Source organism: Oncorhynchus nerka, linkage group LG18, assembly GCF_034236695.1.
Source record: "Oncorhynchus nerka isolate Pitt River linkage group LG18, Oner_Uvic_2.0, whole genome shotgun sequence".
Taxonomy (NCBI): Eukaryota; Metazoa; Chordata; class Actinopteri; order Salmoniformes; family Salmonidae; genus Oncorhynchus; species Oncorhynchus nerka.
In genome coordinates this window covers 41309945-41327697 of record NC_088413.1, presented here as the reverse complement: position 1 = coordinate 41327697, position 17753 = coordinate 41309945, and the positions used below count along the sequence as shown (strand labels likewise).

The 17753-nt window shown below is 41.9% G+C and overlaps 1 protein-coding gene across 8 annotated transcripts in view; it reads left to right on the top strand.

The window, feature by feature from the left end:
• LOC115145922 (SAM and SH3 domain-containing protein 1-like) overlaps window positions 1–17753 on the top strand; it is an 84843-nt gene that overhangs the window by 59344 nt on the left and 7746 nt on the right. For 5 of the 8 annotated variants that reach the window (XR_003866071.2, XM_029687578.2, XM_029687577.2 and 2 more), the window contains exons 2-16: window positions 2589–2723; window positions 2990–3040; window positions 3490–3545; window positions 7426–7466; window positions 7807–7896; window positions 10232–10344; window positions 10603–10704; window positions 12323–12455; window positions 12938–13216; window positions 13423–13601; window positions 14002–14076; window positions 14173–14319; window positions 14502–14640; window positions 14846–15015; window positions 15100–15306. Coding sequence is in view for 7 of the 8 variants with exons in the window: in XM_029687578.2 (XP_029543438.2) it covers window positions 2589–2723; window positions 2990–3040; window positions 3490–3545; window positions 7426–7466; window positions 7807–7896; window positions 10232–10344; window positions 10603–10704; window positions 12323–12455; window positions 12938–13216; window positions 13423–13601; window positions 14002–14076; window positions 14173–14319; window positions 14502–14640; window positions 14846–15015; window positions 15100–15306 (1917 nt within the window). In the remaining variant the exon portion in view is untranslated. Of the gene's footprint in view, window positions 1–2320; window positions 2425–2588; window positions 2724–2989; window positions 3041–3489; window positions 3546–6868; window positions 7312–7425; window positions 7467–7806; window positions 7897–10231; window positions 10345–10602; window positions 10705–12322; window positions 12456–12937; window positions 13217–13422; window positions 13602–14001; window positions 14077–14172; window positions 14320–14501; window positions 14641–14845; window positions 15016–15099; window positions 15307–17753 lie in introns of those variants that run through there. The other 3 variants (XM_029687580.2, XM_029687579.2, XM_029687582.2) reach the window with 3 other exon arrangements.

Sequence of the window (17753 nt, the reverse complement as noted above, 5' to 3'; positions counted from 1 at the left end):
ACCTTTTATTAACATTCTCCGTGGAATGGGCTTTGAAGTTATGTGGAATTCAATGTAGTGAGCTTTGAAATTATTGATGTGTCCATTTTAAAGTGGTTAAAAGTCATATAAATTGTGATGACTGTAGTATTTGTTCCCAATGGTGGAACAAACTCCCTCACGACGCCAGGACAGCGGAGTCAATCACCACCTTCCGGAGACACCTGAAACCCCACCTCTTTAAGGAATACCTAGGATAGGATAAAGTAATCCTTCTCACCCCCCCCCCCCCCCCTTAAAAGACCTAGATGCACTATTGTAAAGTGGCTGTTCCACTGGATGTCATAAGGTGAAAGCACCAATTTGTAAGTCGCTCTGGATAAGAGCGTCTGCTAAATGACTTAAATGTAATGTAAATGTAAACTCAAAGCAAAAAAAGAAACGTCCTCTCACTGTCAACTGCGTTTATTTTCAGCAAACTTAACATGTGTAAATATTTTTATGAACATAAGATTCAACAACTGAGACAAACTGAACAAGTTCCACAGACATGTAACTAACAGAAATGGAATAATGTGTCCCTGAACAAAGGGGGGGGGGGGGGGCAAAATCAAAAGTAACAGTCAGTATGGGATTGAGATCCGGGCTCTTCGCTGGCCGTGGCAGAACACTGACATTCCTGTCTTGCAGGAAATCACGCACAGAACTCGCAGTATGGTTGTTGGCATTGTCATGCTAGAGGGTCATGTCAGGATGAGCCTGCAGGAAGGGTACCACATGAGGGAGGAGGATGTCTTCCCTGTAACGCACAGCGTTGATTGCCTGCAATGACGACAAGCTCAGTCCGATGATGCTGTGACACCCCAGACCACGACGGGCCCTCCACCTCCAAATCGATCCCGGTCCAGAGTACAGGCCTCGGTGTAATGCTCATTGCTTCGAAGGTAATCGCGAATCTGACCATCACCCCTGGTGAGACAAAACCACGACTCGTTAGTGAAGAGCACTTTTTGCCAGTTCTGTCTGGTCCAGCAACGGATGGTTAATGCCCATAGGTGACGTTGTTGCCAGTGATGTTTGGTGAGGACCTGCCTTACAACAGGCCTACAAGCCTTCAGTCCAGCCTCTCTCAGCCCATTGCGGACAGTCTGAGCGCTGATGGAGGGATTGTGCATTCCTGGTGTATCTCGGGCAGTTGTTGTTGCCATCCTGTACCTGTTCTGCAGGTGTGATGTTCGGCAGTACCGATCCTGTACAGGTGTTATACGTGGTCTGCCACTGCAAGGATGATCAGCTGTCCGTCCTGTCTCCCTGTAGCGCTGTCTTAGGCATCTCATAGTACGGACATTGCATTTTATTTCCCTGGCCACTTCTGCAGTCCTCATGCCTCCTTGCTGCAGCATGCCTATGGCACTTTCACGCAGATGAGCAGGGACCCTGGGCATCCTTCTTTTGGTGTTTTTCAGAGTCCGTAGAAAAGCCTCTAGTGTCCTAAGTTTTCAGAACTGTGACTTTACAGCTTACAGACGGTAGGCAATTAAAGGGTTTTAAACACCGTTCCACAGGTGCATGTTCATTAATTGTTTATGGTTAATTGAACAAGCATGGGAAACGGTGTTTAAACCATTTACAATGAAGATCTGTGAAGTAATGTGGATTTTTACAAATTATCTTTGAAAGACCGGGTCCTGAAAAAGGGACATTAATTTTTTGGCTGAGTTTATAACTTTCATTAAGTTGTTTTCATTGTTAGGTTTACTTTTTGAAAATACTAATGTTAATGGAACAAAATATCAAGGAATCCAAAAATTGATAGGTAGATGCATAAATGTAATTTCAGCCTGTGGTGCCTGGCCTTAAATGATTTCAGCCTGGCTCTGTAGGACAGTGAACCGATATCACTATATTATTAATTTTATACATTTATTTTGGGAGATGAAAATCCTTAGCAATACTTTGAAGACATTTGCAGGAGATGAGTCTGCAAAAGTCCTGACATTTTTTCCCATCTTTTTCTTCAGCCAATACAACAAAGGGCAATAAGGAACACAATAGTCGGAAGTCTCTGCAGAGTCATGTGTAGGTCTGGAGGTCCTGGGTTTCTGTCAAGGAAAAGGCGCTGTTCCTACTGTTCCTGATAATTTATGGTACACTGAGCTGTGTCTATGATACCACAGCGACTCAAGTTGATCCTGTTGACTGTGGTGAGGTCAAAGAGAACTGTAGCTGCGTCACAATGCTTCTCCCCCCTCGCTATGCCTCTGGGGTCACAGCTGAGGAGGTCTAGAGAGTGTAGGGGTCATGGGCAACTGGGGAGAGGCAAGGACAGTAGCTCAGAGACACACCATTCGGTCTGGCCCTGGTCACAAACACACTTTGCTGGTTCTCTACCACTGCACATTCCTATGGCTTCTGATGTTGATGCCGTAAAAAAAAAAAACTATGGTCAGTTTACTTGTCTTCTGTTTTTCTGTTGTACTGTATGCACTGAATGTGAGTCTAATGTAATGTGATTGCTTATGCTGACTCTCCGTAACATGCATATCCTTACTATGTGTTGAGGTAGGACTTCCTCGCTGTTCTTACGGACCATGTCTTCTCTGTTTTAGGATGGCTCGTTGGGAACCTTTGAGGACTTGGCTCAGGAGTACTCGGAGTATTACAGCACTTCTCTCACTGACGTCCAAGACAGAATGGAGGAGATCTGCAAACGCAAACTTGTACAAGTTGCAGAGTCAGAGATGGTACGATCATATATTACATGTTCAGTGTGATACAGAATATGTTTTTTTCCATCTGTGGATACCCACTTTGCACAGACTTCGTTCTAATTAAAATTATGTGGAGGAAGCCTTTAGAAATGTGGTTTTCATTTAAATCCTCTAATATGTGTGAGTTTAGGGTGACGTGTTACAATTTTGTCCATTTCATTTATCAAGATATTTGTTTGTTTTGAAATGCTGATTGACTCAGATGTTGTCATTCCTTAATTTGCCTCTGTGCGTTTCAGGAAAAGGTTGACTTAGTGCCCACATCACTGCAGCTTCGCTCACAGATCCAGGTGACGGACTCCTATTCTCCCTATTGGTTTTGACCCTATTGTATGTTCACCCTCTGGGAGGAGGGATTTCCTCAGCCCTGGTCCTGCAGACATCAGAGCTGCTATGAACCAGATCACAGCCATGGCATTATAACATCTTGGTTTTCCTTGATCACAAATTCCCGTTTCACTATCTGTAATGGAAACTCTGTGGCCTTGTTATTTGTAATGCATACTGTTAATATGTGTCCGGAAATAACTTTTTTTTTAAATGCACCCGAGGAATGTGCACTGTAGCCTTTTTGTGGCCAATGAGATGCACATTAAGAGTTCCAAACCAAATGCCTGCCAGTAAGCTAGACTGTGGTTCCTCAAAGTTTGTCAGTTTCCATTGCCTTCCTGCCTGTCTGACTGTCTGACTGCCTGCCTGCCTGCCTGTCTGTCTGACTGCAGTGTTCTGTTCTCTACAGGATTCGCTAGGGCTGAGCAGCAGCAGCACTGTGTCCACTCCCGAGACAGAGAGAAGGTAAGACCGTAGAGATACTGAAGTAGTCGTCAACGGTATTGTCTCCCTTTTGTGTGGAGTGTACCGTGTGTTATATTGTGATGTCCTCATGCTGTATGTAGTTGAATTGGTGTTGTCGATCAGTGACGTAGGAAAGTCATAGCAGTCCCATACATGGTCTTCATGTCCTAGTGAAACGAGTTATGTCTTTCTATAAATTGACAAACTCCTGGGAGATATTTGGGCGACTCTACAGAAGTGGTGTAAATTGCTGACCCACCCCAAAGAAACTAAAATGGTTAAGTCTCCAAACGTACTTCATGATATGTTCTAATTAATTCCAAGGCAAAAACAAACATGTTTTATTAATCAATATAGCACAAAGTCATTGTTTATACACCTATTTATATTAAGGTGGAGGTCCCAACCCTGGATTCCTAAACACAATTCATGATTTTAGATGTAAAATTAATTACAGTAGACCATCTTGAATTGTTATATTATTACATTTGAAAGAAAACTGACCTAATAATTAGTTTTGTGTATTTTTAAGCATGTAAAAAAAAATATAAAAAACATATGCTGTCCTACCTTTTTGATGGCACTACCGAAACACACCCATTAAAAGACTGCAGAATGAATGTGCCTTAAGCCACACCCATACACATATCACCTGGTGATATACACCCCTCTCCAGCATGGCCACATGGTGAGTAGTCTTATCTGCAAACATTGTGGAGAAAATTTGTGAGCAAGTTGCTACATCTTCATGCCTCTTTAAGAGGTGTCCCCACCAAATATCTAATATTTCAAGAAATGTCAAGTACGGTTTTGAGACAAAAATATATGTTTGCTGGGATGTACATCTGATACATTAAAGCTCGCCAGGCATATGCTCGCTATGGGGATTCATTAAATGGATGCTTCAGGATTTTGGCAATGAAGCCCTTTTTATTTAAGAAACGTGTTGGAAATTCCAAATGGTTTGCATAGTCAACTTACACACAGCACTGACACACACACACTTACCCCACCAGACATGCCACCAGGGGTCTTTTCACAGTCCCCAGGCCCAGAACACATTCAAGGAAACGTACAGTTTTATACAGAGCCATGAGTACATGGAACTCCATTACATATTTTATAGCAAAGTGAACAGCACACCTGGTTTAAAAAAATAAATAAAATAAAGCAACACTTCACGGCACAGCGCCTCTCCCCCATGTGACCTACTTGTGTGTATGTACTGACGTGTGTTAACTCATAGATGCGCACACACACTACATCTTAATGTTTTTAAATGTATGCAAATGGTCAAGTCTTTTGTCCAATGTATGTCTGACCCCAGTAAGACTAGCTGTCGCTAATGGGGATCCTAATAAATCCAAATCCAATCTCTATCCCCTGAGTCAGATGAACTCGTGGATACCATTTTTATGTCTCTGCGTCCAGTTTGAAGGAAGTTGCTTGTCGTTGTTTTTATTAGGCACATGGGAATTTAACCGCAAAATGTATTTTTATGTGTACCATGTCATCACGCACATCCTTTTATCCGCAACAAGATCATTTGATGGAAACACAGCTATGGTGGAAAAATGCGCATATTGTTTTTATGCAGATTTTTAGAATATTTTCATTAAATCTGTCGCCAATTGGATGGAAACCTAGCTTATGATTGACTCTTGATTGTTATTCCACTGTATTATTTGACTTTTTTCTTGATCTTAAATGTTCTACATTTAAACACACAGGTAATTATTTATGTTTGATTATTTTTTAGAATTATTGAAGGACAGGGACATCCATAAGGTGCCAACATGTCAAAGTACAGCAGACAGTAAGAGAGGACAGAGTTTAAAAACGGACCCTGTGCAATATCAAGAATATCTGATATAGAAATCAATGCTAGAAGGAAGGAAGAGGGAAAGTAAGTCAAGTTTTGTGAAATATTTATCTGAGAGGGACAAGAGGTACACGAGCACGAGGGCAGGAGTGAAAAGGCAGACGCAGACAGGAAGACGTGTCTTTTAATGATGTGAATCACATGTGCCCCATTCGATATGTATACGCCAGGTCACAACCGAAGATAAAATGTCACTACCAACGCACCTAATAGTTTGCCACAAATAAGATGGGAAAAGTGACCATTTTTAAAATCTAACTTGACATAATTAGATGTGTAAGTAATTAAATCAATACGTTTCGGATCCATTCATAAAATCAACATTGAACATTTTACAGGGAAAATTAAAATCTCTAAATTATATTTTAAGATTTTTAAAGTCAGTTTAAAAGTCCTGTTTTTTACTATTTGGTCAATATTGTATGCTAATAAAATTAATCTGTAATCAAAAATGTATCAAATTCGCTACTGTGCATGGTTCTCCCTTTATTGCAACTTTTCACTATGTTTCGGTAGTGACACATTTTAGTGGGATGTAAGGAATTCAGGACAAGATTTCACATATGTAATGCAAAGTTTTAGTATTTAACTTCTGTAGAATGACCCTCGTAGGACAGTCAGTAAGACGGTCATTCCCTTTCATACATTATCCCCATAGGTGCTGTCTCAAATGGCAGCCTATTCCCTATTTAGTGCACTTGTTTTGAGGCCCACAGGGTGCTCTCTGGTCAATAGGGTGCCATTTGGCATGCTGCCCCTAGTCAGTGTGAGGAAATGTTTCATACTTCCTGTCCTGATGACCTCCAGCCACCTTTTATGAAGTGTTCCTCTGCTAGTATACCAACAGGAAACGTCCTGTCCTTCCCCCTATTGTGTGTTTGGAGATGGTCATATTGTGAACGCAGGGGAATTGGTGAGATAAATAAGGGAGGAAAGGAGGAATCTGGGTAATGAGTAATAACATGGTACTATACACTCAGCGGGATGTTTGCAACACCAGATTTAAGTTTGTTTACTTGGCTAGTTACACCTTTAGCTTTAGCATTGTCCAGTGCAAAACAATGAGAGGAGTAGTAACTCCTGTTAGCATGCTCTAAAAAGTAAGCCCAAATCACCTCAAAGTAACGTGACTTTATACAGTATGCTGGTTTTGAGTAGCCACCTCTGAGAATTGGTTCCCTTCATAAACTATCAGAACACAAGAGCCTTGATTTCTACTAATCTTGCTGAGGGAAAGGTTGTACAGCACTGGGCTTGCTGTGACTTTAGGCAAGGCATCCTCTTGTGGCCACCTGTAGAACTGTGTCGATGGGGAATGATAGTTGCTGATTGCTAGAGACGATCAGCTGATGTCAGAGGGGAGAGATTGGGAGAGAGAGAGTGGTGCGAGACAGAGTGAGGAGCCAGGCCGACCGGTAGACACAGAAAGCGCAAGTGTGAGAGAGGGAGAGGGAGACAACAGCGATAGAGAGAGACAAATATGAGCGCGAGAGGGTAATGTGGAGGCCACGTGAAGCGCTGTAGTGTTGAAGTGAGTGCAGTCAGTAAAACCCAGGCAGTCGGGGTAGTGAACGCCTCTGTTGTTGAGAGAGCCTCAGTGATCTGACCTCCTGTCTAGCAGACTGACAGCGTGATGTTTTCCCATCTGGACTGACCACTGGGAACGGCCCCCACTAACACTGCACTGTACTGGCCGGGTCCAGTGGCACGAGGGACAGTGCACGTTTGTGAGGGATACGGTAGTGCATATTTGTTAGGGACAGTGGACGCGTCTGTAATTCTTGAACAGGGACAGAGAACTCAGTGGATGAAGGGGGTGTTTTGTTTGAAGACGGTACAGTAGGATAGCAGCAGTACAATGAAGAAAATTGCATTGGAAAACAGGTGATGATGATGAGTCCAGTCTGTGACTGGACTCTGCATCATTTTATTTCTTGGATTGTGTTTTTTTTGTTTGTGCCATCTCTTGTTTTTGATTCAATCATGGTTTATTTTTAGGTTGTCTGTGCATAAATCAAGTTCTGAGGATGCGTCAGGGGGTATGTTTTTATTCATTTTTTATCATCAGTTCTGTGGTTTGATGGGTCTTGGTCAAATATCATGTAATTACTTGACATTTTAAATTGTGTGGAACTACAAACACAACTGTTGTCATTGTGTCTGACTACAATAGTACCTCATTTGAAGATTGAACTTGGACAGTTTTTTGTTTTTATCACAATTGAGACACAATTTAATGTGCGTTTTATATTTTGGAATAACTACATATGCAGAACCTAAAAAACCATCTACATATTTTGAAAGTTTGCTAGGGGTAGCCATTGTATGGGACAGTGTGGTTTTTACCGGTTTTAAACCCTACTGTACCTCCTTGTTTAGGAAAATGGGACGGAAAGAGACTGAAAAACAAGTCATTCTGGCAGAATTTCCGGAAGTCGCAGAAAGGTGTCGTGCGGCAGGCCACGAGAGGTATGTTTTTGTTTTGGATACATCCTCCGTCTTTACCCAACATATTTCTGATCACACAAGTCAGGGAACTGTTTTTCTCACTGGATCTCATTCAGTATTTTTCTTGTGTTTATTGAAAGCGATTGCACTGAAATGAAGGGAAGACTGGTAAGTGGGAAGTGTATAGGAGAGAGTTGGGACTGGTATCCGATCCCGTACGGCATGTGCTGGGGGGGCGGCGGTAAACATGAATATAAACAGAACGTATTTGCAGATCTCCTGATATACCTGACTAATATTGAAAACTCAATGCCCCCTTTGCTAAAAAAAATCTTTTCAGAATACAAAAAAATCTCAGCATTGTCATTATTTTGTTTTTTTTACGTGTAAAAGAACAAGCAAAATAATGACCAATAGGATTTTGTTTTTTAAAGAGCTCACTACAGCAATCGTTTAAGTGGACCACAAAACATTTTAAAATACTTGCGATGCATAATAAGTGACAACAAATATATAAAGATAACTGTATTCCATTACTCATCCATATGAAAGCAGATCTAATTAAATGGAATAATGTTTCCTTAACTCTCACAGGTAGAATAAACCTCTTTAAAATGGCTTTGCGTTCATAGTTTTTGTATTCATTTTCGGTAATACAAATTACCCCACAAAATACATCCTTTTAAAAAGTATACTCGGTCATAACAGACTTTATACGGGCAAATAAAATTCATAGCATTTTTAAAAAGGAAAGTTTTACATCTTCCAAAGTCTAAGGGTGATTTTAACCTTCCAGACTTGGAATTGTATCAACTCGCTACCCAAGGCTTTTACTTTCGACATATAGTTAAATACATTAAAGAGGAGCAATGGGCACATATTGAAGATGTGCATGTTCATCCCCAGAATCTTTTTACGTATGTAATTTAAAAGGATAAAGCTAAGAACATTAACTTCATAGTTAGAAACACAATAACAATATGGAAGAAAATGAAACATATTCTACAAGAACCAATATCACATCCCTAAAAACACACCCTTATGGAACAATCCTTGGATAGCGTTTCGGAATTCACAGATAAATTGGTCCAAATGGAAAACTAAAAGCATAGAAATTGTAAATGACTTGGTAACAGGAAATACATTTATTTCCGTGTCGGAATTTAAAAAGGAATTTTGAACTGACCGGTTTCAAATACATGCAACTTAAAAGTTACATATCACGAAATGTCTGAGCAACCTTGAGATAATCTTATTTGAGTCAGAAAAGGATGTTCATTTGATAGGCAAGATATACAAAACCTTGCAGAGAGCCTATCCAACTGACAATCTATTAGAAAATATAAACTATTGGAACCAATAACTATTTTTGGCATAAAATGGAGGGAAAGTTGGAGCTTATCTAACAAAATTACAGTTCATGAAAATATACCCTTAATACAGTATAAACTAATGTATAGAATTTATTACACACAATTCACAAATTCTACAGCACAATGGTAGTCATGTTTTAAGTGTAAAACTAATAAGACTCAAGAATCCATGCTTTGTGGGAATGCTATAAAGTGTGGAAGTTGTGGGCGGAGTATTCCCTAACTTACAATCTAAATGTACTTTTAATCTCTGCATACTTCAAGACATGGCATATGGGGGTGTAAGTGAGATACCCGATGGGTTGGACGATTCTCTACGAGTCACTCATCTTGAGAAAAGGTTTACCGAAAACCTTAGAATTCAATGAATCCGCCATCATTAACACAATGGAAAAATCAAACGATTCATGATTTAACTATTGAAAGTGCGTGGGCTACGGAGAGAAACAAAATGGTGCCGTTTCAGGCCATGTGGCAAACAATGCAGGCACTAGGGACGGTGTGTGAGCATGTGGGTCTGGGCGGAAGAGATGTCGTCGTTGTTTGCGTTGAAGTTGTTGTTCATATATGTTTGTTTGTATTTGGTGTGGGGGGAAAAATAATACATTTAAATATGATTTTTTAATAAATAAGTTTTGAGATGCACCATCTCATTTTCAATAGTGTAAAAAAATATATATTTAAAAAATGCACACGATACTTAGTAACAACAATAATATGGCAACTACTGTCTAACAATGACATAATAATAATACGTATTTTAAACTTACATTAACAGAGAAGTTGTACAACTACAAATAGGCCTACAACTAAACAAAAACAACTGCTGCAACTACTAATACAACTAAGTACCTATAATATATACAGTACATACATATTTACAAATATCTACACATGTTGATGTTTCTATGAGTTAAAAACACAGTTTTTTCCTAACATTTGAAAAAGGGGTTTTCTTAAATTCCCTGTGTTCTATTTACCAGGTGAGGACATAGGTTTTGTAGCCAGTGACATCACTATGAGTGATGAAGAGCGCATCCAGCTGATGATGATGGTCAAGGAGAAGATGATAAGCGTGGAGGAGGCCTTGGCAAGGGTATGATGATGTCACATCCTGTCTTCCTACCGTATTATGTATTTTCCTCCAGATACCGTACTGGATCTCTTTTCTCAGGATGTACTGTAGGAGTCCTCTGCAATTACTGGATATTGAGCATCTCGGTAGGATTTATAACGAGGGAATACAAGTCTGATTTGATCACGTATTTATTGTGCTTCTTTAGCTCTTATCGTACCATATTGGATACTTATCGAGTCTCCTTCTCCTCTCTTCTCTCCCCTCTCCTCCTCACAGCTGAAAGAGTTTGAGAGCCAGAGCAGACAGAACTGCAGCACTGATCTTACAGAATGGCCTGATGCGCCCAGTCCAACCCTGAACGAGTCCTCCAACTGCAATGTAAGTGTTGCTGATAACTCATGGATATAAGTGTTGTCACTCTGTATGGATTTGGTGTATACCGTATGCGCTCATCGTTCTGCCATCTAACAAGGCTAGTGAGGTGTTTATGCCCCCCCTCTGTCTCTCTCTGTGTGGTGTAACCTGCAACCTGCCCACTCCAGGCCCTTTCCCAACCGGCAGCCCTCTATTCATCCCAGTCAAAGCACCTGCTTAACCCCCTATTGTGTTGCTGTGAGTGGGTAGATTCAGCACTGTGCTGTGTTATGCAGGCCACAGCTCTTTTCTGCATGGTTGGGGTGATTAGGGGGCTCAGGTCCAGCCCACATATTTCAGATTCATCTGGATGGCCTCACTCTGTTTCTCGCTCTGTCATCTCTTCCCACGGCCATTTCCTCTATCCTCCTACTGTCACTTAAAAAAATACAATTCTAAACCTAATTCCCTGTTTGTAGTGTATCCCCATCAAAACCAAAGTGTTTGCGCTTTTGAGCTTTAAATTGATGCACATTTTCCTGGAGACTTCACTTGTTTTCCTGCTAGTTCTTGGCTCCATGTTGTGGCTACAGCTTCTGACTTCAACTTTATCTTCCAATTATTAGAACATACATACTGTTGTTTATCATAATTCGAGTTTGCTCAATAAGAATGTACAACTATAGTTCTGTAAATAATAGAGTACTCTCTCAAACATTTTTAATCTTATCTCTTTTTTTGCCAAGATGAAACCTGCTCTAGACAGGCAGAATAGGCATTATATTTAATGGTTCAAGATGCTATGCGTACTGTGATGTAGCCTGTATGAAAGCCCCTGAATCAGGTGGACATTTTTATCTCACCAAGATGAGATGCTCTGTGACAAGATGAGCCCATGTGGTCAGATGTGTGCTAGGCTATATTTAAGAAATTATAACCATGGTTTCTTTTTCTCCTCTGGTCCACAGCTGTAGCTTTCACATCTGGTTTCTTTCTCACTAACTCTGGTGAGCTGTAGCACATTCAGCATGTCATCATAAGCATATAAAAAGGACACGGAAAGCGTCTGATTTGATAGCTGTGGCGTGCTGAACTATTGATCCACTGTGAATAAACGGATGGGTTTTTTTTCTGACCACTGTCCCAGGCACTACATATGAGATGGTATTTTGGTCTGACACTTCTAACTACTCTGACCTTTTTTTTTCATGTAGATGGGGTGGGGGTATTCCAGCTTGAAAACCTTTCGTTTTCTAGCATAAACCACAGAGTCAAACAGGCCGACCACAGTGCCTATAGTCAAACAGGCCGACCACAGTGCCTATACATAGACTGCAGGTCTACACTCTGGATTGATACTTTGCATGCAGCATATGACCTCAATATAAAATAACAGTCTCTACCTTACAATAATAGAGCTATGTTCTCATTATGCATTTCTCGGAAAGGGTGAAGAATCGCACTAAGACAAACTTTACCTTATAAACAGGTCAAATGAACATTCAAACGTACATTATTTTCACAGGTTCCATTTTCCTAGTTTTAAGGCTTCAGAGCTCTACTGACTGACTCTTTATCATCCTTACCCACTCTTTAACTGGGTCTCCTCTCCTTCCAACCCGGTTCGTCTGTTCATCTTCAGCCAGGTGAGCAGTCGGAGGGTGAACAGGAGGAGTCTGGGACGTTCAGACGGCTCCATAAGCTGGTCGGCTCCACTCGCAGGGTCCGCAAGAAACTCCTCAAGATCGACGAGTCCAAGAAGCCTGAGTCTGACGGTGAGACAGGTCACTGCAGGAGTCTTATGACAAGCCCAAACACTCTTAGTCCCCATAGGAGAACCATACTGAGAACCCTATGTGGAAAGGGTCCTACCTGGAACTATAAGGGTTCTACCTGGAACCAAAAGGGGTTCTTCAAAGGGTTCTCCTATAGGGACAGCCAAATAACCTTTTTTGGTTCTAGATGGCACCTTTTTTTTCAACAAGTGTAGGGTGAAGAATAGGGCAAAACCATAGTGCACCAGATAGGATTTGGACAAGTCTCATTAGGGTCCAGATGTGAAGCTTTAAATAGTTTGAGTCTATACCCAACAAATTATGTTGTTGTTCTCTAGAGGTCTTCACTTGGCTTGTTTAAAAAAGACTACTACTACTAATCCAAGTTGAGTTGTCATCCATTACACATCACATTGTCTTGCGATTCCCTTACTCTGCCACAAACCTGTCCTTACTCCTGTCACCTCCCCTGTCCTTTCCAGAGTCTCTGAGTATGGTTGGGCCTGTCCCGGGTGATGCCATGTCCTCTCTGTCCCTGTACTCTGGGGTTCAGAAGAAGCAGTCTGGCGGGTGTCACCACGTTGACTCCCAGGCCTCCGCCTTGCGCGACCAGCTGACTCATGACCTTCGAGACTCAGACAGCCTGACCACCTCCCCCTCCTCCTCCTCCTTGGACACCTGCAGCAGCAACACACACACCCGCAGCCTGGATACAGTCTCCAGCACCAGCCAGCGACTGTCCACAGCCTTCAGTAAGACAGGTGAAGGAAGCGTCACAATTTTCTTCAGGAAAATGACCCTTTCTATGAAGATGTGTTGCTATGACAAAATTGAAACCAAGCTTAAATTGCTACTTTATATCCCAGTTATTTTTTATGTGATCTATTTTTGGTTCCAACTACCCTTCATTTATTTAAGCAAGATGATAAGAGTTGAGCACGTTCTCTCCTTTTACCTGATGATGTAGGAGGATCCAGCCCAGCCTGTAGCCCAGGGAGATGCCCCAGTGGCGACGTGAGGGCCGGGGGTAGTGGTTCTTCCCTGTCAGAGATAGAGGTTGGTGGTGGAGAGGATGGACCCAGGATGGCCCGGTCAGTCACGGATGGAGAGATCAGGAGAGTAATCGGCCCACTCAGCTACCATGGGGTGAGTAATGTTTGGCCAGATCCCAAATGGCAACCTATTCCCTATATAGTGCACTACCCACATGGCTCTGGTCAAAAGCAGAACACTATATAGGGAATAGGGTGCCGTTTAGGAATTAGTGTATGCAGTGTGTAGTTTCTATATCTTTCGTCGGGGACAGTTTAGCCTGGGTGCCAGTCTGTCTCCCTTGCCAACTCCTTGTGGAATTGTAATGTTTGGCTTGACAATGACAGCAATTGAGTTGGCATGAGCACAAACAAATCTGGGACCAGGCTAGGACCAGTTAATGTTCACTCAGCCCAAAAATATCGCCACAATGAACAACACTGTCCTATGTGCTTGATTGATTAACCTGTGAATGTTTTAAGGTGGTTTATTGATTTCCTCCTTTGTTTCACAGAGAACCTGTAGCTTTGGTGGGTTTGATCTGACCAACCGGTCTCTGCACATGGTCACCGGAGATCAGGACCTCACTGTAAGTAGTTTAACAATCATTTGAATCATTGAGTTGGGATTTTTTGTTTTCCAATGCTTTTGTTTCCAGACCTCCCATACTTCATACTAATTTTAGAACAAAGATGGGGATGCCAGTGTGAAAGGTGTAGTCAAGTCTCCACAGACGAACCATCGAATCTCTTTGGGCAAGAAAGTGAAGTCCGTGAAAGAAACCATGAGAAAACGCATCTCCAAGAGATACCACTGCGCTCTCTCTGAACAGGTACGTCAGACTCGATGCAAATCGTATGCAAAATGACCCAATGGTCAAACCGTACTTACAATCTAGCTCGTGTCCCTGGTGGAAATTCGTTGGACTTGGTTCATGACGATTGAGAGATTAAGCTGGAGGGAACGTGTAGTAACCATGTAATAAATCTGTAGTTTGGTCTTCTTGCCTTCCAGTTAAGCCCAGACCGTATGTCCAGCGGGCCCCATTCCCCCCACAGCCACACAGACACAGAGTCACTGGAGAAAATCAAGCTGAAGGCTGGAGGGTCAGTGGAGAGCCTGAGGAGCTCCCTCAGCGGACAGAGCTCCATGAGTAAGTACCACCTGTTTTTGGGGGTCTGTCTGGGTCCACATTTATTTGTCTTGTATGTGGCCTATATTCAGCTTAATTCCAAAGTGAAACTGTTATTTACAGTGACCAGCAGGCAGAACAGACAACTCTTGCATGTTCATTTTCCATAGATCTCGATGTGGTTTAGATCCTTTTGAATGACCCTCTCATCTCTTGTTGTTTGCAGGTGGTCAGACAGTGGGCACCACAGACTCCTCCAACAGCAACAGAGAGAGTGTGAAGTCTGAGGATGGAGAGGAGGATGAACTTCCCTACAGAGGACCCTTCTGTGGTCGAGCTATGGTGCACACTGACTTCACCCCCAGCCCCTACGACACTGACTCTCTCAAACTAAAGGTAATACACACACACATACATAATATATATATATATTATCATTATCCAAATGGACCAATCACAGTGTTTGTCCTTGTTTTGCAGAGAGGTGATGTGATTGACATCATCAGCAAGCCTCCAATGGGGACGTGGATGGGCCTGCTGAACAGTAAGGTGGGAACATTTAAGTTCATCTACGTGGACGTTCTGGCTGAGGAGGAAGACAAACCTAAGCACACCCGACGGAGGAGGAAGGGACGGCAGCCCAAACCCACATCTGTTGAGGAACTCCTGGAACGCATCAACCTCAAAGTAATGACTAGACTAGTACAGTATAAACACAGACAAACTCACACACTCATCCTCATAGTAACAACCCTACAGTAATTGTAGACACTCACACACTTGAATGCTGTTAATATCCTCCTCCATTTGTGATGTATAGAGGTGAAGTCAGAAATGTACATACACTTAGGTTGGAGTCATTAAAACTCGTTTTTCAACCACTCCACAAATGTCTTGTTAACAAACTATAGTTTTGGCGGTTAGGATATCTAGTTGGTGCATGACACAAGTAATTTTTCAAACAATTGTTTAGAAAGATTATTTCACTTGTAATTCACTGTATAACAATTCCAGTGGGTCAGAAGTTTACATACACTGAGTTGACTGTGCCTTTAAACAGCTTGGCTAATTGACATCGTTTGAGTCAATTGAAGGTGTACCTCTGGATGTATTTCAAGACCTACCTTCAAACGCAGTGCCTATTTGCTTGACATCATAGGAAAATCAAAAGAAATCAGCCAAGACCTCAGTAAAAAAAATTGTAGACCTCCACAAGTCTAGTTCATCCTTGGGAGCAATTTCCAAATGCCTGAAGGTACCACGTTCATCTGTACAAACAATAGTATGCAAGTATAAATACCATGGGACCATGCAGCCGTCATACCGCTCAGGAAGGAGACTTGTTCTGTCTCCTAGAGATGAACGTACTTTGGTGCGAAAAGTGGAAATCAATCCCAGAACTACAGCAAAGGACCTTGTGAAGATGCTGGAGGAAACGGGTACAAAAGTATCTATATCCACAGTAAAACGAGTCCTATATCGACATAACCTGAAAGGCCGCTCAGCTAGGAAGAATCCACTACTCCAAAACCACCATTAAAAAAAGCCAAACTACAGTTTGCAACTGCACATGGAGACAAAGATCATACTTTTTGGATAAATATCCTCTGGTCTGATGAAAAAAAAATAGAACTGTTTGGCCATAATGACCATCGTTATGTTTGGAGGATAAAGGGGGAGGCTTGCAAGCCGAAGAACACCATCCCAACCGTGAAGCATGGGGGTGGCAGCATCATGTTGTGGGGGTAGACGGCATCATGAGACAGGAAAATGATGTGGATATATTGAAGCAACATCTCAAGACATCAGTCTTGATGGGTCTTCCAAATGGACAATGACCCCAAGCATACTTCCAAAGTTGTGGCAAAATAGCCTAAGGACAACAAAGTCAAGGTATTGGAGTGTGGCTATCACAAAACCCTGACCTCAACCCTATAGAAAATTTGTGGGCAGAACTGAAAAAGCGTGTGCGAGCAAGGAGGCCTTCAAACCTGACTCAGTTACACTAGCTCTGTCAGGTGGAATGGGCCAAAATTCACCCAACTTATTGTGGGAAGCTTGTGGAAGGCTACCCCAAACTTTTGACCCAAGTTAAGCAATTTAAAGGAAATGCTACCAAATACTAATTTAGTGTGTGTAAACTTCTGACACACTGGGAATGTGATGAAAGAAATAACAGCTGAAAATTCATTCTCTCTACTATTCTGACATTTCACATTCTTAAAATAAAGTGGTGATCCTAACTGACCAAAGACAGGGAATTGTTACTAGGATTAAATGTCAGGAATTGTGAAAAACTGAGTTTAAATGTATTTGGCTAAGGTGTATGTAAACTTCCGACTTCAACTATGTGTGTGTTTATATGTACAGTGGGGAGAACAAGTATTTGATACACTGCCGATTTTTGCAGGTTGTCCTACTTACAAAGCATGTAGAGGTCTGTAACAAAAATCGAGAAAATCACTTTGTATGATTTTTAAGTAATTAATTTGCATTTTATTGCATGACATAAGTATTTGATACATCAGAAAAGCATAACTTAATATTTGGTACAGAAACCTTTTTTTGCAATTAGAGAATACGTTTCCTGTGGTTCTTGACCAGGTTTGCACACACTGCAGCAGGGATTTTGTCCCACTCCTCCATACAGACCTTCTCCAGATCCTTCAGGTTTCGGGGTTGTCGCTGGGCAACACGGACTTTCAGCTCCCTCCAAAGATTTTCTATTGGGTTCAGTTCTGGAGACTGGCTAGGCCACTCCAGGACCTTGAGATGTTTCTTACGGAGCCACTTCTTAGTTGCCCTGGCTGTGTGTTTCGGATCGTTGTCATGCTGGAAGACCCAGCCACGACCCATCTTCAATGCTCTTACTGAGTGAAGGAGGTTGTTGGCCAAGATCTCGCGATACATGGTCCCATCCATCCTCCCCTCAATACGGTGCAGTCGTCCTGTCCCCTTTGCAGAAAAGCATCCCCAAAGAATGATGTTTCCACCTCCATGCTTCACGGTTGGGATGGTGTTCTTGAGGTTGTAGTCACCCTTCTTCTTCCTCCAAACATGGCGAGTGGAGTTTATACCGAAAAGCTCTATTTTTGTCTCATCAGACCACGTGATCTTCTCCCATTCCTCCTCTG